This window comes from Heterodontus francisci, chromosome 13 (genome assembly GCF_036365525.1).
Source record: "Heterodontus francisci isolate sHetFra1 chromosome 13, sHetFra1.hap1, whole genome shotgun sequence".
In the NCBI taxonomy this organism is placed as follows: domain Eukaryota; kingdom Metazoa; phylum Chordata; class Chondrichthyes; order Heterodontiformes; family Heterodontidae; genus Heterodontus; species Heterodontus francisci.
The window spans coordinates 56663266-56688031 of NC_090383.1; the positions used below are offsets into that span (position 1 = coordinate 56663266).

A 24766-nucleotide genomic window follows, 5' to 3' on the forward strand; every position below is an offset into this window, starting at 1 on the left:
GATACTTCAAACTGGTTTGATGTAATGCCTGTAATAGTGTATGGAAACAAGTTTGCTGAAAAATCAGACTTTTACTTTTTAAAAAAAAAAATTTGGCAGGTTGCAAACCTGTATATAGAACCATAAACATGACGATGATTATGACCGTTTGTAAATCATCCTATCTTAAATTTTTTTAAAGTGCAAGTAATTATTCAAGAATTTTATGTTTGTTACTGCATTAAGTTTGGGTAGAAATTACATCCATGAGCATGTGGGTGAGAGTTACTTGAAGATGTACTCCTGCAACTATGATGCTCTCTTGATTACTTTTGTACTCCAGATTTTGCTTTACATTGGGTATCCACATTTCAGGATAACTGGAAACAGCAGTAACTGTAGAGTTCAACACAGGAACAAGACATGAGTTTTTATCAGCAAGGGGAAGAGGACAAGGATTTCCCCACTCTGTTTATTGTGCTCACCAATTTTTGATGATCATAAAAATATAAAGGAGTCATTTGAAATTTCCCAAGTGGAAGTCTGCTGCGTCATTTAAAGAGGAAGGAACTTATATGTATCAAATATTATAAGTAATTTTGAAATGTATTATATCATTTGTATTTTTTACAAAAATATGTCTCTTCTGGCTCCTCTTCCTCCTCAACCAGTAGAGGAGTTGCCAAATACTTTGTGAAATCAGTGCCCTTTTAAGTATTGTCAAAGTTATCAAGTGTTGCTCTGTTCTGTTCAAACAGGACTGACATCTGCAGCAGCCAATATATCAGTCTGTCAACAACAAGAGCCTTGCCACTTTGGTTGAAAGTCATTTTGGTTTTGCCTCCTACAAAGATGGTTTTATTACTGGCTGAAGAGAAACTACTGATTTTAGAAAAAGCTTTGTGGAATTACCTGCCAGCTGCAATAAAAGTAAGGGTGAAATATTCTGTATTCTGTATTCTGTATCTTATGCTGGTATGCAGTGTGGAAGAATCTTTGTGCTTTCATCTATGATCAGTGGAATTTAAATATACAGTATTTTGCACATTAAGTCATTTGCACAAAAAGGTAAATTTAAATGTACTAATGTAGGTACAATCGGTGATAAATTATAATAGTTACATAAAAATACGTATGTATGCAGAACAGTGTCAGATGAAATTTAACACCGACAAGTATACAGTATCACACGTAGAAAGGAAAAATGAGTTACATGTATACTCGGTGAATGATCAAAAAATATCTGAGGATAAAGTTGAAAAAGGCCTAGGGGTTTTGTAGTCTCATTAGTTAATGGGGGAGAAATACTATTTTGAAGGAGACATTAAATGGGTGGTATCGCATGGACCACCTGTTAAATGCCCCGCTTGATGCACTGTTCTATTGAGATCGATGGAACTCAGCGTCAGGTGGGATGCACAACGGGCAAATGCAATATTGCCTGTTTTGCATTACTATTCAAGTCGAATTTTTCTTGCAACTCTTCTGACCACTGCAGAGCGGCAGCCAATAAGGCCGATAAATGCTGAGCTGTGTAGCTAAAACAGTAGATAAAACTCTGGTGCTCTGGTCAGACCACATCTTCAATGTTGGGTTCATTTCTGGCTGCCAACAAACAAAAGAAACATTCAAGTTCTGGAAGTAGTGCAAAGGGGAACTACAAGGCTGATCCTTGGGTCTTAATTTTTATTGGGGGATGGAAGCACATGGTGGGTGGGTGGGAGGGAGGGAAACACCTAGCATGAGACCTGGGCTGTTATAATTTCCGGGCCACGCTTTTTAATATTGCAGCCTTGTGTCTCTCTCAAAATCGGCAGGACTGACATCAGGGCCAATAGGTAGGATCAAAAATCTGTCTAACTCAGCCTTGAATATATTCAATAACCCAGCCTCTACTGCTGTCTGGAGGAGAGAATTCACAAGATTAATGACCCTTTGAGAGAAGAAATTCCTCCTCATCTCCGTCTTAAATGGGAAACCCCTTTTATTAAGTTGTGCCAACTAGTTCTAGATTCCCCCAAAAAGGGAAATATCCTCTCGGCGTCTACCCTGCCAAGCGCCCTGAGAATCTTGTATGTTTCAATCAGATCATTTCTCATTCGTCTAAACTCCAGTGAGTATTGGCCCAACCTGCTCAACCATTCCTCAAGCCAATGCCTTCATCCAAGGAATCAGCCTAGTGAACCTTCTCTGAACTGCTTCCAATGCAAGTATAACCCTCCTTAAGGAGACCAAAAATGTATACAGTACTCTAGGGCTGGTCTCGCCAGTGCCCTATATAGTTGTAGCATGATGTCCCTACTTTTATACTTAATCCCCCTTGCAATAAAGGCCAAATCCACAGTTTGGGTGTCACAGTAGGGAGGTGATACACAAACCATTATCAAATAATGATCACAACATGATTGAATTCAAGGTAGCGTTTGAAAGTGAAAAGCACGAATCAGCTACTAGAATTTTAGACTTTGGTAAGGCTGAATTTACTGGGATGAGACACAGACTGTCCACGGTAAACTGGGTAGATCTGTCAATGGGTCAAATGACTGAAGAACAGTGGAGAATATTTAAAGAAACATTTAACGAAATACAGAGCGAGTATATACCCCTGAGAGGAAAAACCTCCACTTCACAGAAAAAACAGCCATGGACAACTAAAGAGATTAGGGATTGTATAAAACAAAAAGAAATGGTTTACAAAAATGCAAAACGCAGCACAGATCCGGCTGAATGGGATCGATACAAAGACCAGCAAAGAGTCACAAAGCAGCTTATAAGAGCTACTAAAAGAGATTATGAAAGGAAACTTGCAAAGGACATCAAAATCAATAAGAAATTTTATAGTTACATAAAGGGAAAACGGGTGGTCAAGAGCAATGTAGGCCCACTAAACGCTGAAACTGGAGATATTGTCATTGATAATGGGGAAATGGCAGACATGTTGAACAATTACTTTGTCTCAGTATTTACAGTTGAAAAGGAGGATGACTTTTCAGGACTTCCGGCAAAAGCCGATAGGGGACAGGGACTTAATACAATTAAAGTAAGTAAATCATCAGTAACAAGGAAACTAATGGAACTAAATAGTGAGAAATCCCCAGGACCTGAGGGTTTCCATCCGAGGGTGTTAAAGGAAGTAGGGGAGCACATTGTAGATGCCCTAACTATAGTCTTTCAGAGTTCCCTAGATTCAGGAGTGGTCCCTCTGGATTGGAAAGTTGCACATGTCACTCCACTTTTTAAGAAGGGTGAAAGGGGGAACCAAAGAAATTACAGACCAGTTAGCCTGACATCTGTGGTGGGCAAGTTGCTGGAGTCTATAATCAAGGATAGGGTGACTGAACACCTAGAAAAATTTCAGATAATCAGGGACAGCCAGCATGCATTCATGATGGGAAGGTCATGCCTGACAAATCTCATTGAATGTTTTGAAGAGGTGACTAAGGTAGTGGACAGGGGAGCGTCTATGGATGTTATTTATATGGACTTCCAGAAGGCAGTTGATAAAGTCCCACATAAAAGACTGTTAACTAAGGTAGAAGCCCATGGAGTTGAAGGCAAATTATTGACATGGTTAGGAAGTTGGTTGAGTGGTAGGCGACAGAGAGTGGGGATAATGGGTAAGTACTGCAATTGGCAGGATGTAACTAGTGGTGTCCTGCAGGGATCTGTGTTGGGGCCTCAATTATTCACATTCATTAACGACTTGGATGATGGCATAGTAAGTCATATATCCAAATTTGCTGATGATACAAAGTTAGGCGGCATTGTAGACAGTCTAGATGATGGCATAAAATTGCAAAGAGATATTGATAGACTAGGTGAGTGGGCAAAACTGTGGCAGATGGATTTCATTGTGGGCAAGTGTGAGGTTATCCATTTTGGACCAAAGAAGGATAGAGCAGGGTACTTTCTAAATGGGAAGAGGTTAAGTACAGTGGATGTCCAAAGAGACTTGGGGTTTCAGGTGCATAGATCTTTAAAATGCCACGAGCAAGTACAGAAAATAATCAAAAAGGTTAATGGAATGCTAGCCTTTATATCCAGAGGATTGGAGTATAAAGACACAGAGGTTATGCTGCAGCTGTACAAAACCCTGATTAGACACCACTTGGAGTACTGTGAGCAGTTCTGGGCACCACACCTTAGGAAGGATATATTGGCCTTGGAGGGAGTGCAACGTAGGTTTACTAGAATGATACCTGGACTACAGGGGTTAGGTTACGAGGAGAGATTACACAAATTAAGCCTGTTTTTGCTGGAATTTAGAAGGTTAGGGTGATCTGATCGAAGTCTTCAAGATATTAACAGGAAAAGACAGGCTAGATAAAGATAAAGTATTTGCACTGGTTGGAGATTCTAAAATATGGGGCATAGTCTAAAAATTAGGACCAGATCGTTCAGGAGAGATGTTAGGAAGCACTTCTTCACGCAAAGGGTGGTAGAGGTTTGGAACTCGCTCCCACAAACAGCAGTTGAAGCTAGAACAGTTGTTAATTTTAAATCTGAGATAGATTTTTGTTAAGTAAAGGTATTAAGGGATATGGGCCAAAGGCAGGTATATGGAGTTAGGCTGCGGATCAGCCATGATCTCATTGAATGGCGGGACAGGCTTGAGGGGCTGAATGGCCTACTCCTGTTCCTATCTTCCTATGTTCTATTAATGCTTTTGGTGTCGTGATAAATGGTATTTCTGGAGCTTGCATGGAAAGTTCTCTGGAGAAAGAAAAGTCAGAAACAAAATAAATGTTTTTTGTGGTTTGGATGTTTTAGAACCTCCTGATCTTATGTAGGTTACCATAGTGAGTCCACCCTATCAAACAACAAGAAATGATCCTGCTTTATTCTTTGAGCTCCTCTGCAAGTTCAGAAGCCAGAACTTGATAAAAAGGTTAAGGGAACTAATACCCCAATTATACTGCAGAACCATTTCAAGCTAATCTGCAATATGACTCATCCCCTTATTTACACTTTGGGGCAATCTCGTTTTTTTTCGTTTTAGAGATACAGCACTGAAACAGGCCCTTCGGCCCACCGAGTCTGTGCCGACCATCAACCACCCATTTATACTAATCCTACACTTATCCCATAATCCTACCACATCCCCACCTGTCCCTATATTTCCCTACCACCTACCTCTACTAGTGGCAATTTATAATGGCCAATTTACCTACCAACTTGCAAGTCTTTTGGCTTGTGGGAGGAAACCGGAGCACCCGGAGAAAACTCACGCAGACATAGGGAGAACTTGCAAACTCCACACAGGCAGTACCTAGAATTGAACCCGGGTCACTGGAGCTGTGAGGCTGCGGTGCTAACCACTGCGCCACTGTGTCAAAAGACACAACCAAGGTAATTGCACATGCTCAAGATGTGTACCTAAGTAGTACTCAAAAGTCACACATGCAACTTTCAAGCACCATGTTTTGTCAGAGTTGCATTCACAGCTTTATTTGTTGTGTCTTTCAGACCAAGGCAAACAGAGTGGAAAAATTGAACTGTTAGGCTGCACAAGCATACAGAACTTCAGCTCACATGTGGCTGTGTAAAATGTTGCAGCCGATAGCAAGCAGTTCCAACAGCAGTCAATGAACAATGCTGCTGGTGTCTCTTTGTCTCCAGAAGCAGGGAGCAAAACTGTCTTGCAAGATGGTGTTCCCTGTCTTTCGAGGCATATACTCCACCTTGCACCATCTTCAGAGGCTTGGTTGTAATATATGTGCGGTATAAGAAGCTGGACCAACCCAGCAGCTGAGCCCTGACCTGGGGGCTAGGTTGAGTCTCCAAGCAAACCAAGTCCTAAACAAAGGCAGAGAGATTCATTCATCCTTAACACAATAGGAAAGCAGGTAATTTTTTCTTGTATTTTGGCTTCTTGGTTGCCTCATCAACTGCATCATCAAGGTCTCAGCTTACCCAGCAAGGAGATTGTGAAAATAATTTAAATTGTTAAATTTACATAATCTCTTGTGTAGATTATTATCCAGATTATGTAGATATAACTGGTGACAGTTATATGTCTTCTGTCATTTATAATAGATTTGGATCATATGCTACACGCCCTTCTGCTGGGAGAGAGTCTGAGTTAGATTTTTCCTCATTCGGGGGTGTCTTCATTGAGTTACTTCATAATGCAAAGTGAGACCAATTTTCCAGATTTCATGGCAGTAAAATGTGCTCTGTTTTATTCTAGACTTATGGAACTATTCTAAACATTAACAAAGGCAAGATACATGATCTGGAAGTTATTGTTGATTCTTGGCCTGGCTTCAGTACTGTAATATGTCGACCATGTAAAAAGGTATGCAAATGTGCTTGGTAAGAAATAATGTACTTTATTACCAGTAAAGAACAAGATATGAAGCAATAAAATATGCAGTTAATAGTAAAAAGAGCAGACCTGAAGTTAAGATATGGGTTTTCTCCCAAGTCTCTTTATTTATGTCCATGGCAGATGGCAGTTTCCATTGGTGAACTTGTATTCCCTATGAACCAAAATTTGTAATTTAAAACTGGCTGTGAATGAGAGTTGTATGCCCCAGTGCTAATAATATACCCTTGTAATATGGAATTGTGTAAGGGAATTTAGAGGGAATGTTTGTTATACACTGCTGATTACTCTGAAAGGCAGAAAACTACTCTGCTGTCAGACTTCAGGCTAAGTCTACAAATTGTGTTTATTAGAGGAAATATATTTACTCAGAAGCAAAATTCGAGAAAGAGAATGACATCATTTCGCACACACAAATACTTCAAATTGATTTCAAATCAAAATAACAAGTGTTTGATTTCTTACAATCCTTTTAACAGTTTTCTAATGTTCTTGTGTGGAGCTGCATTTCCTGATGGAGTTCTCTCTTTATGACGTAGAAGATAAACAGTTAAACAGTCAACTAAACAACAGCTGCTGCCCAGATTTACCCCTCCTTACCTATGATTTAGAAGCCAGCTTCTTTGAAGTGAAACTTAAGTTCTTTCTCAACAGGTCATAGAATATTACAATGCAGGAATACATTCAGCTTGTCAAGCCTGTGCTGGTGTTTTCTCCACAAGAATCACATCGTCTAATCTCATTCTTCTGTCCACTCCCCATAACATTTACTATTTTTCATATAACTAATTCCCTTTTGAAAGAGCATAGGAACAAGAGCGGGCCATGCAGCCCCTTGAGACTGTACCACAATTCACTTCGATCATGTCTGATTATGAATCTTCATTCCATCTTCCTGCATGGCGCTGTATCCTTATTATCTTTGCCTAACGAAAACCTATCAATCTGTTTGACAGAGTATTTACCTAGCCTCAATGACTTTTTTGAGGGAGAGGTTTCAAGATTTCCACTCCCCTAAATGTAAAGAAGTGCTTTCGGATGTCGCCCTTGAACTACCTAGCTCTAATTTTAATGCCCTCTTGTTCTGGACCCTACCACCAAAATAAATAGTTTCCCTCGAATTACCTTATCACATCCCTTATTTATTTACCATTTTTATTTGTTCTTGGGATGTGTGTGTTGCTGGCAAGGCCAGCATTTATTGCTGATCCCTAATTCCCCTGGAGCAGATGGTGATGAGCCACCGCCTTGAACCACTGCAATCCATGTGGTGCAGGTACAACCACAGTGCTGTTAGGGAGTGAGTCCCAAGAAGGAACGGTGATATATTTCCAAGTCAGGATGGTGTGTGGACTTGGATGGGAACTTGCAACTAATCCCATGAATCTGCTGCACTTGTTCTTCTCGATGGAGAGGTCACGAGTTTAGAAGGTGCTGTCAAAGGAGCCTTGGCGAGTTGCTGCAGTGCATCTTGCATATGGTGTACACTACTGCCACTGTGCGCCGTTGGTGGAGGGAGTGACTGTTTAAGGTGGTGGATGGGGTGCCGATCAAGTGGGCTGTTGTGTCTTAGATGGTGTTGAGTTTCTTGAGTGTTGGAGCTGCACTGATCCAGGCAAGTGGGGAGTATTCCATCACACTTCTGACTTGTGCCTTGTAGATGGTGGACAGGCTTTGGGGAGTCAGGAGGTGAGTTACTAGCCGCATAATTCCCAGCCTCTGATCTGCTGTATATGGCCACAGTATTTGTTATAGTTAAGATTCTGGTTAATGTTGATTGGGTGGGTGGGAGTGGGGGGGGTGGTGGAATTCAGCGATGGTAATGCCACTGAATGTTGAGGGGATTCAATTCTCTCTTGTTGGAGATGGTCATTGCCTGGTACTTGTATGGCGCGAATGTTACTTGCCACTTATCAACCTAAGCCTGACTGTTGTCCAGCTGTTGCTGCATGCCAGCACATACTGCTTCAGTATTTGAGGAGTTGCGAATGGTACTGAACATTGCAATCATCAGCGAACATCCCCACTTCTGGGCTGAAGAGGGTTGGGCCTGGAACAATAGCCTGAGGAACTCCCGCAGTGATGTCCTAGGGCTGAGATGTTTGGCCTCCAACAACCACAGCCATCTTCCTTTTGTGCTAGGTATGACTCCAACCAGTGGAGAGTTTTTGCCCTGATTACCATTCACTTTAATTTTGCTAGGTCTACTTGATGCCACACTCGGTCAAAGGCTGCCTTGATGTCACACTATCTCTGGAATTGATCTCTTTTGTCCATGCTTGGACCAACTCTGTTATGAGGTCTGGAGCTGAATAGCCCTAGGAGAACCCAAACTGAGCATCGGTGAGCAGGTTATTGCTGAGTCAGTACCCCTGGTAGCATTGTCGTCGACACCTTCCATCATTTTGCTGATTGAGTGTGGACTGACGGGGCAGTAATTGGCTGGATTAGATTTGTCCTGTTTTTGTGGACAGAACATACCTGGGCAACTTTCCACATTGTGTTTCAGCTATACTGGAACAGCTTGGTTAAAGGTGTGGCTAGTTCTGGAGAACAAGTCTTCAGTACTACTGCCTGAATGTTGTTGGTGCTCATAGCCTTTACTGTTTGAAGACTGGCATCTTTTATTAACTTAATTGAATTTAAATTTTCCCAGCTGCCACAGAGGGATTTGAACACGTGTCTCCAGGGCATTAGTTTTCTGGGTTTCTAATCCAGTAACATTACCTCTATGCTACCCACCCCTAGTCATCTTAACCACCTCAATTAGATCACCCCTCCAAGGCCAATATATCCTTCCTCAATTGGATAACTTCACACTTACCCACGTTAAATTCCATCTGCCACAGTGTAGGAGATGGTTTCATGGTGCAGCTCAATGTTGCATTTAAAATACTTAGGTTAGCTAAAAATCCATATGAAAAGATATAATACCTTGAAGTAACTGAAAGGGTTGATGGTATTTATGTAGGGCTGAATTTTACCTTCGGTTGAACGGGAGCCCTCCACCCACTGAAAAATTGGCGATCTTGCCTCCGCCTGGCCTGGGGATCCAGTCAGAATTTTATGGCCCCAGGCCCTTAATAGGTCTGAGGCGGGACTTCCTCCTCACTGAGGCAGGAAGTCCTGCCAAATGGAGCTGCTGGCCAATCAGCGGGCCAGCAGCGCTACCGGGAGCAGTGGTCACCGCTGGGACTGCAACCCAGCTTCACGAAGAGGAGGAAGGATGGCCTCGGGAAAAGGTAAGTTTTTGGGGCCTTGCCGGGGGTGATCAGTCAGGTCCCGGTGAAGCAAGGGTCGTCGATTTGGGGGTGGGGGGTGGGGAAGAGAGGGGCATGCTGGACATTGGGGGTGGTTGGGGCATCGGGGGCAGCCCTCTGTCAGGCACAGGGTGCCTGATCAGGAGTGCCCCCTCTCATGCTGTCAGAGAGCCTCCTGCTTTTGTCAAGCAATTTTTCTCAGGCCTGGGCTGCCCAACCGGCCACGGGTAAAATCCTCGTGGCAGTGGTTGGAGGCCCTTAAGTGGCTGTCAATTGGCCACTTAAGGGCCTTGATTGGCCTGGGGCAGGCACGCTGTTACCCGCCACCGCCCTGTGTAAAATGGTGGTGGTGTGAGCAGGTCGGGAAGGGCCCCCCAAGCCTCCCACTCCATTTTTACGCCACCATCCCGCTCTTTGGAAGGGCGTAAAATACCAGCCATAGACTTTCCAAAGACATTCAACAAAGTACTGCATTTATAGACTTGTTAGCAGAGCTAAAGCCCGTGGGCTTAAAGAGACAGTGGCAGCATGGATACAAAATTGGCTAAGGGCCAGAGAGCACAGAGTAGTGGTGAACGGTTGTTTTTCCAGCCAGAGATTAACAATGTGAAATGGGGTATACAGGGCATAACTTCAAAGTTTGTGGATGATTCAAAATTTGGAATTATAGTCAACAATGAGGAGGGTAGTAACAGACTTCAGGAGGATATAGACTGATGAAATGGGCAGACACATGGCAGATGAGATTTACTGCAGAGAAGTGTGAAGTGCTACATTTTGGTAGGGCGGCGCAGTGGTTAGCACCGCAGCCTCACAGCTCCAGCGACCCGGGTTCGATTCTGGGTACTGCCTGTGCGGAGTTAGCAAGTTCTCCCTGTGTCTGCATGGGTTTTCACCGGGTGCTCCGGTTTCCGCCCACAGCCAAAGACTTGCAGGTTGCTAGGTAAATTGGCCATTATAAATTGCCCCTAGTATAGGTAGGTGGTATGAAAATTGAGGGAAGGTGAGGATGTGAGATTAATGTAGGATTAGTATAAATGGGTGGTTGATTGGCACAGACGCGGTGGGCCGAAGGGCCTGTTTCAGTGCTGTATCTCTAAGTAAAATAAAATAAAATAAATAAAAATAAGAATGAGGAGAGGCAATATTAACCAAAATGGAGAAATTTTGAAGGGGGTACAGAAACAAGAGACCTGGGGTGTATGTACACAAATCTTTGAAGGTGGCAGGACAAGTTGAGAAGGTTGTTAAAAGAGCATATGAGATTATTGACTTTATTAATAGAGAAATAGAATACAAAAGCAAGGAAGTTATGCCAAACCTTAATAAAACCCTGGCATATTGTGTTGAATTCTGGGCATCACACTTTAGGAAGGATGTCAATGTTAGTTTTATATTAAAAAGCAAAATACTGCGGATGCTGGAGTTAATGTTTCAGGTCTGTGACCTTTCATCAGAACTGTTTCTCTCTCCACAGATTGTGCCAGCCCTGCTATTTCCAGCACTTTGTTTTTAGTTGTAAATTAATTGTGTTTAATTGGATGCAGTTCATGGACATTCATTAGGGATTCCCTTGGGGCCCCTATAAATAGGAACTGGTCCAGAAGAAATATATATAGGAACTGACTGGAACTGGGATTTGAGTTTAGTCAGTGCATGTTTGTAATGCGCATCTCTACGAATAAATGCTTATAAAATTGTGTAAATATTGGCTCCTGTTTTATCCTTCACCACCAAGTTTTCTGAATACTAACAGTCGAGGCCTTTAAGAGGGTGCTGAAGATATTTACTAGAATGGTACCAGGGATGAGGGTCTTCAGTTACGTAGATAGATTGGAGAAGCTGGGTTGTTTTCCATAGAGCAAAGAAGGTTAAGAGGAGATTTGATAGCGTGTTCAAAATCATGAATGGTTTTGTTAGAGTAAATATAGAGAAACTGTATCCACAAGCAGAAGGGTCAGTAACCAGAGGACATGGATTTAAGGTGACTGGTAAAAGAACCAAAGGTGACATGAAGCATTGTTTTACAGTGAGATGTTATGATCTGGTATACGCTGTCTGAAAGGGTGATGGAAACAGATTCAATAGTAACATTCAAGAGAATTGAATAAATACTTGAAGGAAAAGGGGCGGCACTGTGGCGCAGTGGTTAGCACCGCAGGCTCACAGCTCCAGCGACCCGGGTTCGGTTCTGGGTACTGCCTGTGCAGAGTTTGCATGTTCTCCCTGTGACCGCGTGGGTTTCCGCCGGGTGCTTCGGTTTCCTCCCACAACTAAAGACTTGCAGGTTGGTAGGTAAATTGGCCATTGTAAATCTCCCCGAGTGTAGGTAGGTGAATAGTGCAGATGTGGTACGGAATATGGGATTAATGTAGGATTAGTATAAATGGGTGGTTGTTGGTCGGCACAGACTCGGTGGGCCGAAGGGCCTGTTTCAGTGCCGTATCGCTCTATGACAAACATTTACAGGCCTACAGGGAAAGAGCAGTGGAGTCGAATTAATTGGATAGCTGTATCATAGAGCTGGCACAGGCACAATGGGCTGACTGGCCTCTTTCTGTCATGTATCATTCCATCATTCTATAATTCTAAAGTAATACAGAAATAATACAAATACAGAAATGTACAGAGTACATTAGAATATGGTGCAGGATGGAGCACACAGTGTTGTGAGTTGTTAAAAACTTGAAGTACATTCTTTCCTTTTCAGGCACCCAGTATCAAGATCATGTTTAACTCTTGAGTCACCCCCCCACCAAACTTTAATTTAACAGGTCCAAGAACGAAACTGTAAAGTATTCGCATTTTGAAAATATTTGTATAACAAATAAGAGGTGTGACATACCAATAAATAATTCATTTTTATTCCCCCTGTTTAGTTATATTCTTCCATATTATGTGGCCAATTAATCAGGTGAGGTTGTATTACTGTACAGAGCAAATAAGAGGTGTACAAGAACAAGCGGAGGGAGGTTTCTTCCCTGCTTGTGGTGATCATCTCCCCCAGTACCAAATAGGAAAATACAGAAATACAGCCATCTCCTTCCCACTTTATAGTTTAGTGCACCAATACAATGCATTTGTTGAGCTGCCGAGTAATCCATTACAGGTTCATTACTCCACCATGTTTTACTGTTTACCTGGCTTAATGCAAACTAGTTATGCCAGTAACTGAATTCTTTCTCTCTTGTCTGTTTTGTTTGTTCTGCCTCTTTGTTTTCCATCAATTCTATATTTCAGGCTTTTCCTGTTTAGCTCTATCTATCTATCACCTCCTTTTCTTTGCTCCTCCACTGAAGATGTGATTCTCTTTTGGGCTATAGTTCCACAGGCAATTTTTCCGTTGCCTTCCTATCTATGCCTAGATGGTGAGCATTGGCAGCCTGTTCAACCCTGGAAGACATTGCAGGCCAGGCTTGCAGTTACTATGTTGTTACATAAACTACCATACTTATCAAGACAACTAAATTGGTAAGGTGAGATGTGGGGCTCTACTATGTATTTGAACTAAAATTTAGAATTTGCCATGTTTTTAAAAAAAAATGTTGAAGAATTGTCCTTTTAGTTTATCAGATGAATTAATTAATCATAACTTTGTCTTGCTTTTGTTCTCTACTCTTTAGGAAGAAATTTGCAATCCAGATGAATCTACACTTGCAGTGTTTTCCAAAGATGAGAGCAGTTTGCACAATCTTCTCATGGATGACAATGTTGTCAGTTGGACAACTTGTTTCATGTTTGGAGGTATGATGTATACAAGGAAGGCAAAATACCTTTCTTTATATAACATTTCATTCAAAAATCTTGGCCATCGTAGTTATTGCCAATCTATAAATTGTTCTCTTTAACTGTCCCCATCATATTTTACATATAAGTTTACATATCAATACAATAATGACACAGCTTAGGTTCATTATGTGAAAGATTGTGGCTAGATGTTCTAGTTTTTTTTTTTATTTCCAAAATATACTTTATTCATAAAAATCTGTAAAAATTACATTGCCAAACAGTTTCCAAACAGCACCAAAAAATACAAACATTGCAAGGGAGATCAGTTTCCTTCAATACTGTCATGAGTTTCTTCCCAACCCTTCCGTTTCACAATTGTCATGTCAATTACAGTTTTACATTTACAGCAATTCAGAATATTAACGATACAGTTCGAGGGGTTTCCCATGGATCCAGCCCCTCAGTCTAGCTTGGTGGGGGAACCTTACACTGTGGTCTTTCCCCATTGAGCCTTTGCTGCGGCTGCCCCAAGCTTTAGTGCGTCCCTCAGCACGTAGTCCTGGACCTTGGAATGTGCCAGTCTGCAACATTCGGTGGTGGACAACTCTTTGCGCTGGAAGACCAGCAAGTTTCGGGCAGACCAAAGGGCGTCTTTCACCGAATTGATAGTCCTCCAGCAGCAGTTGATGTTTGTCTCGGTGTGCGTCCCTGGGAACAGCCCGTAGAGCACAGACTCCTGTGTTACAGAGCTGCTTGGGATGAACCTTGACAAAAACCACTGCATCTCTTTCCACACCTGCTTTGCAAAGGCACATTCCAGGAGGAGGTGGGCGACCGTCTCTTCCCCACCACAGCCAACGCGGGGGCACTGTGCGGAGGGGGCGAGACTTCGGGTGTGCATGAAGGATCTGACGGGGAGGGCCCTTCTCACCACCAGCCAAGCTACGTCTTGGTGCTTGTTTGAAAGTTCTGGTGATGAGGCATTCCGCCAAATGACTTTGACGGTCTGCTCGGGGAACCATCCGACAGGATCCACCGTTTCCTTTTCCCGTAGGGCCTTGAGGACATTCCGTGCAGACCACTGCCTGATGGACCGGTGGTCAAAGGTGTTTTTCCGCAGAAACTGCTCCACGAAGGATAGGTGGTACGGCGCCGCCCAACTGCATGGTGCGTTCCGCGGCAATGTGACCAGGCCCATCCTTCGCAACACCGGGGACAGATAGAACCTCAGCACGTAGTGACACTTGGAGTTTGCGTACTGGGGATCGACACATAGCTTGATGCAGCCGCACACGAAGGTGGTCATCAGGATGAGGGCCACGTTGGGTACATTTTTCCCGCCCATATCCAGAGATTTGAACATCGTGTCCCTCCGGACCCGGTCCATTTTAGATCCCCAGACGAAGCGGAAAATGGCTCGGGTGACTGCCACGGCGCAGGAGTGGGGTATGGGCCAGACCTGCGCCACGTAGAGCAACAACGTGAGCGCCTCGCACCTGATGACCAGGTTCTTACCCACAATGGAGAGAGATCGCTGCCCCCACATGCCCAACTTTTGTCGTACCTTGGCTACTCGCTCCTCCCATGTTTTGGTGCACGCCCCGGCACTTCCGAACCATATCCCCAGCACCTTCAGGTAATCTGACCTGACGGTGAAGGGGACAAAGGATCGGTCAGCCCAGTTCCCAAAGAACATGGCCTCGCTCTTGCCGTGGTTAACTTTGGCTCCCGAGGCCAGTTCGAACTGGTCGCAGATGCTCATCAGTCTGCGCACGGACAGCGGATCCGAGCAGAAGACGGCGACGTCATCCATGTACAGGGAGGTTTTGACCTGAGTGCCTCCGCTGCCTGGGATTGTCACCCCTCTTATGCTCGCATCCTTCCTAATAGACTCAGCAAAGGGTTCAATACAGCAAACAAACAAGACCGGGGACAGAGGACAGCCCTGTCTGACTCCAGATTTGATCGGGAAACTTTCAGATTCCCACCCGTTGATTGACACTGCGCTACTGATGTTTGTGTAGAGCAGTTGGATCCAATTGCAGATTCCCTCCCCAAACCCCATTTTGGAAAGCACGTCCATCATGTAGGTGTGCGATATCCTGTCAAAGGCCTTCTCCTGGTCCAGGCTGATGAGGCAGGTGTCCACCCTCCTGTCCCGTACGTAGGCGATCGTATCCCTGAGTAGCGCGAGGCTATCAGAGATCTTCCTGCCGGGTACAGTACAGGTCTGATCGGGGTGAATCACCAGCTCCAGAGCAGACTTGACTCGACTGGCTATGACTTTGGACAGAATCTTGTAATCAACATTAAGCAGTGAGATGGGCCGCCAATTTCTGATTTCTACCCTCTCCCCCTTCTGCTTGTAAATGAGGGTGATGATGCCTTTTCTCATGGATTCTGACATGCTACCGGCCAGGAGCATACTCTCGTATACTTCCAGCAGGTCCGGGCCGACCCAGTCCCACAGGGCCGAGTACAACTCGACCGGTAAGCCGTCGCTCCCGGGAGTTTTACTCGTCTCGAAAGACTCGACGGCCTTTGTCAGCTCGTCCAGAGTTAGCGGCTTGTCCAGTCCCTCCCTCCTGCTGTCATCTAAGACCTCTGTGATAGATGACAGGAAGGACTGGGAGGCTCTGCTGTCTGTGGGCTTCGCGTCATACAACCCAGCATAAAAGGATTTGCTGATCCTTAGTATGTCGGACTGCGAAGACGTTACCGAGCCATCTTCTTCCTTCAGGCTGCTGATAACAGAGCTCTCTCTGTGTACCTTTTGGAAGAAGTAACGCGAGCACGTCTCATCCTGCTCGATGGAGCGGACTCTGGACCGGAAGATGATCTTGGAGGCCTCCTTGGCAAAGAGCGAGGCCTGCTGGCTCTTCACCTCTTGGAGGTCCTCCTTGACCTCGACCCCCATTGACTGCAACCGGAGTAGATTTTGTATAATTTTCTGGAGTCGGGACAGTTCCCTCTGTCTCTCTCTCGCCTTCTGAACACCTTTGTGGATGAAGAACCTCTTGATGTTCTCCTTAATCGCTTCCCACCAGTGAACTGGAGACTCAAAGAGGGGTTTCACGGTCCTCCAACCATTGTAATCCCTTTTGAGTTCCTCAACGTTCTCTGGGGTCAGCAGTGTCGCATTGAGCTTCCACGTCCCTCTGCCAACCCGCTGGTCGTCCTGTAAGTGACAGTCGGCCAGTAAGAGGCAGTGGTCGGAGAAGAACACCGGCTTGACGTCGGTGGATCCGACCGTGACAGCACGGGACACAAACAGGAAGTCAATCCTGGAACGGGCAGACCCGTCCGATCTTGACCATGTGTATCTGCGCTGCGCTCCGTCTGCAGGTTTGCTGAAGACGTCGTGCAGTTTGGCATCCTTAACTGTTTCTACTAGGAATCTGGACGTAGCGTCCAGTTTGCTGTCGTCACTGCCGGATCGTCCAGCCGCATCGATGATGCAGTTGAAGTCACCGCCTAGGATGACCGGCCTGGACGTCGCCAGCAGCAGTGGGAGCTGCTGGAAGACGGTCAGCCGCTCGCTGCGTTGTACCGGGGCGTACACGTTGATCAACCGGAGCGGAGCGTTGTTGTACATCACGTCTGCTACGAGGAGGCGGCCGCCCACCACCTCCTTAACTTCGGAGATGGTGAAGTTACCTCCCCGCAGCAGAATACCCAGGCCGGAGGAACGGCAGTCATTACCCCCCGACCAGATCGATGGCCCGTGGGACCACCATCGCGACCACTGCCTGTAGGTGCTGAGGTGTGGTATTCCACACTCCTGCAGAAACAGTAGGTCAGCTTTGACCTTGGCAAGGTAATCCAAGGTTGAAACACATCGCGTAGTCGATTTAATGCTACGCACATTAATGGAAGCAATTCTTACACCCATTTTTTACTAAAAATTAGTTGTTGCTTCCCATACCATTTGTCCTCGCTAGTCCCAGTCCTTCCCCTTCGGGATGTTCCTGCATACCCATCGTATGCGCAAGCAGTTTCACGTTGGTTGGGCTCAGAAACCCCTCCTGATTTTTCATGCAGGGTTTGTGCCGCTCGGGTGACATCGGGGGGGTCTTGTAGGCAGAGAGGATTGGGTTGTCCTCAGCTGCTTCCATCTGTTCCTCCTCGAAAACATCACAGCTCCCGGTCTCCCGGAGCTCAGGTGCGCCAGACGTGTCTTTGCTCCCGGTGTCCCGGAGCTGAGATGCTTTGGCCACGTCGTTACGTGTGGGGAATTGGGGTTGGGGCACGCCGGGCCCATCACGCTTCCAGTGCCCGGGGGCTGGGATGCTTTATCATCCATCTCGGAGTTCTGCCGCCTCTTTTGAAGGGGCTGTCGTTCCAGCATTTCCCCGTCCAGTGAAGAGGAGTTGTTGCAGTCTGATTCAGAAGAGAGCCTCCTCTTGCCACTGGTTTGGGTGGTGGCTTTGGGATGTTTTTTCTTTGTGGTTTTCCTCTGGACCACTTGCCACTGACCTGTTTGTCCATCTGCTGCCTCCTCCTCCATTGATTCTGTCTGCGGAGGAGGGGTTTCCGGGCGCTGGGTAGGTGCTGGGTCGTTGGTTTCAGCCGCCTCCCCTTCCTTCTCAGGTTGAAGTTCCTCACTGCGGAGAAGGTTGCTGGTCTGCTTTCGAACAGCGGACGCCTTCGTCGAACCTTCGCCCGGCCATTCCTTGGACCTTGCCGCCTGAGCATAGTTGAGACAACGTTTGGGGCAGGTCTTGTAGAGATGGCCTGCCGCACCGCACAAGTTGCAACACTTAGTCTGCTTACAGTCCTTGGTCTGATGGCCTTCCTCCTTGCAGTTCTTGCAAACAACCGTGCTGCAGTTGGCTGCCATGTGACCAGATTTGCCACAGGTGCGGCAAACTCTGGGCTGCCCAGCGTAGACCAAGAAGCCTCGACTTCCCCCGATAGCGAAGCTGGAGGGAGGGTGGATGATGGCTCCACTGGGATCTACCTTCAAGGTCACCTTGACCTGCCGCTTGCTGGTCCAGATCCCAAAGGGGTCCTTGACATCAGTGCTGCTGCCGGCCACCTCGACGTACCTGGCGAGAAAGATGTTCTAGATGACACTAGATGTTCAGTAAAATCTTTACATTACTCCAGGGTAAAAGCTGCTATCCAGCTTTGTGACTCAGAAAACCTACCACACATCATCACCATGAGGACTGCACAGGTTCAAGGATAAGACTTGGGGCAACTAGGGATGGCAATAAATGCAGCCTTATCAGTGCCACTCATAGCTTAGAAAGGGAAAGAAAATTAACCTACAATAATTTATAATTTATACACTATATTTTGTGGTATGAATGACTACATATATTTGCATTATATTATGTCACAAATAATTTTAGAAGTGCCTTTGCTGTTATGCCTATTTCCATTTCTCATTGCATCACATCTGTTATTACTAAAAATTGCTTTATTCAAGTTTTTTTTCCACAAATACTTACCACTGACTTCCCTGTGATTTTAATATACTTCCAGCTTGGCCTTCCTAATTTGTGCCTGCTAACTCCCTTCACCAAAAGCTGCACAGTAACTGAGAATGCTGTCAGATATTTTTGTTACGTTAACAATTTTATTGCTTCTCTCTTTCTTGTACTGCAATAGAAATATTAAGTACAGAAGTATGTATATTATACATACAGCAGTGCCATTAGTAACAGGAGGATGACTTGGAAATAGCTAATTAATTCTTCCAATATTACCAACGAATGAACGAACCCCTGACCTATAAATAACTGATGAATTCTCCTGATCTGTAAAAAAAAATAGAATTGTATGAGTTTCATATGCTGCAACACTAATACCAAGTAGAATATGTTTACAAAGCTCTACATATTAATTTCATTATTATTGTTTCCAACAATCATTTTAATATATAAATAGATAAATAATGATGGCATGACATTTACTTTCAGAAGGCTAACCTATTTTTTTTAAAATAGCTTGGGTCAGATGTTGTGCAAGTAAAGCTATGGGCACACGTGTGTGTGCCTCTTTTTTTTTTTCTCGCTCGCTGGCTGGCATCCTTCCATCTGTGAAAGATGATGGACACGCAGCAAACAATCCATTTAGGTCAGGTGTCTTCTCTTGGTGCACTTTTGTTGATGGCTGTGAAGGCCAATCCTGGAGAGGCAAGTTCTGCCACAAGTGCTGCATGTGAAGCTGCCAAGTGATGCTGTGAGTTGTTTTTTGACGTTGGTGCCTGTTGCCAAACTGCAGTAGCAACTGGTCATCGTGGTAGTGCACACCAGTCCACAGGCTGTGTCGCCATTTCCCTCTTTCACCAGTTAGTGACTCCCTAATGCGATAGTCGACATTTAGGACTGTCAAGTCACACATGCAAGCATCCTTGAAACAGAGCTTTGGGCGCCCCACTGGTCGTCTGACCCCGACTACCTAACAATGACAGGATCGGACAAAGTCAACATGGATTTACAAAACGGAAATCATGCTTGACAAATTTACTGGAATTTTTTGAGGGTGTAACTAGTAGAATAGATGAGGGAGAACCAGTGGATGTGGTGTCTTTGGACTTTCAGAAGGCTTTCAATAAGGGCCCACATAAGAGATTAGCGTGCAAAATTAAAGCATGTGGGATTGGGGGTAAGGTACTGACATGGATAGAGAACTGGTTGGCAGACAGGAAATAAAGAGTAGGAATAAACTGGTCTTTTTCCGAGTGGCAGGCAGTGACTAGTGGGGTACCGCAGGGATCAGTGCTAGGACCCCAGCTATTCACAATATATATTAATGATATAGATGAGGGAATTAAATGTAATATATCCAAGTTTGCAGACGACACAAAGCTGGGTGGGAGTGTCAGCTGTGAGGAAGATGCAGAGAAGTTCCAGTGTGATTTGGACAGGTTGAGTGAGTGGGCAAATACATGGCAGATGCAGTATAATGTAGATAAATGTGAGGTTATCCACTTCGGTGGCAAAAACCAAAAGGCAGATTATTATCTGAACAGCGATAGATTGGGAAAGCATTTGGGTGCTCCATGGATGAACACAGCTGGAAGTGAAAATTCTGGGCAGCGTAGTGGAGGTGGACAGACAGACGTCTCTGCCTTATTTTCCTTTTTGTTATGAATGGGAACTGAGCATTCCCCAGATTATTATCTGAACGGCGATAGATTGGGAAAGGGAGAGGTGCAATGAGACCTGGGTGTCCTTGTGCACCAGTCGCTGAAAGTAAGCATGCAGGTGCAGCAGGCAGTTAAGAAGGCAAATAGTATGCTGGCCTTCATAGCAAGAGGATTCGAGTACAGGAGCAAGGATTTCTTGCTGCAATTATACAAGGCCTTGGTGAGACCACATCTGGAGTATTGTGTGCAGTTTTGGTCTCCTGATCTGAGGAAGGATGTTCTTGCTATGAAGGGAGTGCAGCGAAGGTTCACCAGACTGATTCCTCGGATGGCAGGACTGACTTATGAGGAGAGATTGGGTCAATTAGGTTTGTATTTGCTAGAGTTTAGAAGAATGAGAGGGGATCTCATAGAAATCTAACAGGACTGGACAGACTAGATGCAGGAAGGATGTTCCCGATGGCGGGAGATCCAGGACCAGGGGTCACAGTCTAAGGATAAGGGGTAAGCCATTTAGGTCTGAGATGAGGAGGGATTTCTTTACCCAGAGAATGGTGAACCTGTGGAATTCTCTACCACAGAAAGCAGTTGAGGCCAAAACATTAAATATCTTCAAGAGTTAGATATAGTTCTTAGGGCTAAAGGGATCAAGGGATACCGGGAGAAAGCAGGAACAGGGTACTGAGTTTGGATGATCAGCCATGATCGTATTGAATGGTGGTGCAGGCTCGAAGGGGTGAATGGCCTACTCCTGCTCCTATTTTTCTATGTTTCTACCTCCGCATACAGAAGGTCCTTGCGTATGGGACCGTCTTCCATCCTGCGGACATGTCAGATCCACTGAAGCTGCCTATTTGATTAGTGCCAACACAGTTGGGAGCTCTGCCTTTGAGAGGACTGCTACATTTGTGATTTTGTCCTGCCAGGATATACCCATAATGTGCCGCAGACAGCAAAGATGGAAATTATTGAGCTTCTTTTCCTGGTAGCTGTAAGTCTCGCATGTTTCACAGCATACAGCAAGGTGCTGAGAACACAGGCCTTATAAACCATAAACTTGGTCCTAAGGATCAGCTTGGTGGTGTTCGCAAGTCGGCGAAAGGTGGTAGCTGCTTTCCCTGTGCATGTAGCGAGCTCTGTATCGAGGGACAGATTGTCTGTCACCTTGGACCCAAGGTAGCAGAATTTGCTAACCACTTCCAGTGGAGTGTTATTTAGTGTGATCGGGAACAGAGATGCAACACCTTGTCCCATGACCATGGCTTTCTATCGCTGTGGCTATTGGTATCACAAGTGTGAGCAATTCGAATCTATTTCCTGTTTGGTCATGGGGAGGGGAAAATCTATCAGCGCCTGTAACTTTGCTTCTTTGGGCAACACTTACCCTTGATCCACCATATGCCCTAGATAGGTTACTTGAGCTTTAGCGAACTTGCCCTTTGCAAGATTTACCACGAGGTCAGCCGACTGTAACCTATTGAACAGTACAGCACAGTACAGGCCCTTCGGCCCACGATGTTGTGCCGACCCTTTAACCTACTCTAAGATCAAACTACCTACATTCCCTTCATTCTACTATCATCCATGTACCTATCCAAGAGTCGCTTAAATGTCCCTAATGTATCTGCTTCTACTACCACCACTGGCAGTGCATTCCACGCACCCACCACTCTCTGTGTAAAGAACCTACCTCTGACATTTCCCCTAAACCTTCCTCCAATCACCTTAAAATTATGCCCCCTGGTGATAGCCCTTTCCGCCCTGGGAAAAAGTCTCTGGCTATCCACTCTATCTATGCCTCTCATCATCTTGTACACCTCTATCAAGTCACCTCTCATCCTTCTTCGCTCCAATGAGAAAAGCCCTAGCTCCCTCAACCTTTCTTCATAAGACATGCCGTCCAGTCCAGGCAGCATCCTGGTAAATCTCCTCTGCACCCTCTCTAAGGCTTCCACATCCTTCCTATAATGAGGCGACCAGAACTGAACACAATATTCCAAGTGTGGTTTAACCAGGACTTTATAGAGCTGCAGCATAACCTCGCGGCTCTTAAACTCAATCCCCCTGTTAATGAAAGCCAACACCCCATACGCCTTCTTAACAACCCTGTCAACTTGGGTGGCAACTTTGAGGGATCTATGGACGTGGACCCCAAGATCCCTCTGTTCCTCCACACTGTCAAGAATCCTGTCTTTAAGCCTGTATTCTGCATTCAAATTCGACCTTCCAAAATGAATCACTTCACACTTTTCCAGGTTGAACTCCATCTGCCACTTCTCAGCCCAGCTCTGCATCCTGTTAATGTCCCGTTGCAACCTACAACAGCCCTCCACACTATCCACAACTCCAGCAACCTTTGTGTCATCAGCAAACGTACTAACCCAGCCTTCCACTTCCTCATCCAACTCATTTATAAAAATCACAAAGAGAAGAGGTCCCAGAACAGATCCCTGCGGAACACCACTGGTCACCGAGCTCCAGGCTGAATACTTTCCATCTACTACCACCCTCTGTCTTCTATGGGCCAGCCAATTCTGTATCCAGACAGCCAAATTTCCCTGTATCCCATGCCTCCTTACTTTCTGAATGAGCCTACCATGGGGAACCTTATCAAACGCCTTGCTAAAATCCATATACACCACATCCACCCCTCTTCCTTCATCAATGTGTTTTGTCACATCCTCAAAGAATTCAATAAGGCTTGTGAGGCATGACCTCCTCACAAAGCCATGCTGACTATCTCTAATCAAACTATGCTTTTCCAAATAATCATAAATCCTGTCTCTCAGAATCCTCTCCAATAATTTGCCCACCACCGACGTAAGACTGACTGGTCTGTAATTCCCAGGGTTATCCCTATTCCCTTTCTTGAACAAGGGAATAACATTTGCCACCCTCCAATCATCTGGTACTACTCCAGTGGACAGTGAGGACGCAAAGATCATCGCCAAAGGCGCGGCAATCTCTTCCCTCTCTTCCCTCGCTTCCCGTAATATCCTTGGGTATATCCCGTCCGGCCCCGGGGACTTATCTATCCTCATGTCTTTCAAAATTTCCAGCACATCCTCCTCCTTAACATCAACCTGTTCGAGCATATCAGCCTGTTTCATGTTGGCCTCACAAACGACAAGGTCCCTCTCACTAGTGAATACTGAAGCAAAGTATTCATTAAGGAATAAAAACAAGAAATGCTGGAATCACTCAGCAGGTCTGGCAGCATCTGTGGAAAGAGAAGCAGAGTTAACGTTTCGGGTCAGTGACCCTTCTTTGGTCACTGACCCGAAACGTTAACTCTGCATCTCTTTCCACAGATGCTGCCAGACCTGCTGAGTGATTCCAGCATTTCTTGTTTTTATTTCAGATTTCCAGCATCCGCAGTATTTTGCTTTTATTCATTAAGGACCTCCCTTACCTCCTCCGACTCCAGGCACAAGTTCCCTCCCCTATCCCTGATCGGCCCTACCCTCACTCTGGCCATCCTCTTGTTCCTCACATAAGTGTAGAACACCTTGGGATTTTTCTTACTCCTACCCGCCAAGACTTTTTCATGTCCCCTTCTAGCTCTCCTAAGTCCATTCTTCAGTTCCTTCCTGGCTACCTTGTAACCCTCTAGAGCCCTGTCTGATCCTTGCTTCCTCAACCTTAAGTAAGCTTTTTTCTTCCTCTTGACTAGCTGTTCCACATCTCTTGTCATCCAAGGTTCCTTCACCCTACCATCCCTTCCTTGCCTCATCGGGACAAACCTATCCAGCAGTCGCAGCAAGTGCTCCCTAAACAACCTCCACATTTCTGTCGCGCATTTCCCTGAGAACATCTGTTCCCAATTTAAGCTCCCCAGTTCCTGCCTAATAGCATTGTAATTCCCCCTCCCCCAATTAAATATTTTCCCATCCCGTCTGCTCCTATCCCTCTCAATGACTATAGTAAAGGTCAGGGAGTTGTGATCACTATCACTGAAATGCTCTCCCACCGAGAGATCTGCCACCTGGCCTGGTTCGTTGCCAAGCACCAAATTAAACATAGCCTCCCCTCTCGTCGGCCTATCTACATATTGAGTCAGGAAACCTTCCTGGACACACCTGACAAAATCTGCTCCATCCAAACTATTTGCACTAAGGAGGTTCCAATCAATATTAGGGAAGTTGAAGTCACCCATGACAACAACCCTGTTACTTCTGCACCTTTCCAAAATCTGCCTCCCAATCTGTTCCTCCGTGTCTCTGTTGCTATTGGGGGGTCTATAGAAAACTCCCAATAAAGCGACTGCTCCTTTCCTGTTTCTGACTTCCACCCATACTGACTCAGTAGACAAACCCTCCTCGACAACCTCCCTTTCTGCAGCTGTGATACTATCCCTGATTAGCAATGCCA

General features: G+C 45.2%; 1 protein-coding gene across 2 annotated transcripts in view; it reads left to right on the top strand.

The window, feature by feature from the left end:
* The window catches only part of LOC137376391 (glycine N-acyltransferase-like protein 3), a 62463-nt gene that overhangs the window by 24687 nt on the left and 13010 nt on the right, over positions 1 to 24766 (top strand). For both annotated transcript variants that reach the window (XM_068044857.1, XM_068044856.1), the window contains 3 exons: positions 738 to 909; positions 6170 to 6277; positions 13191 to 13311. In XM_068044857.1, coding sequence (XP_067900958.1) covers positions 832 to 909; positions 6170 to 6277; positions 13191 to 13311 — 307 coding nt within the window. In that variant the 5' untranslated portion in view covers positions 738 to 831. The remainder of the gene's footprint in view (positions 1 to 737; positions 910 to 6169; positions 6278 to 13190; positions 13312 to 24766) is intronic.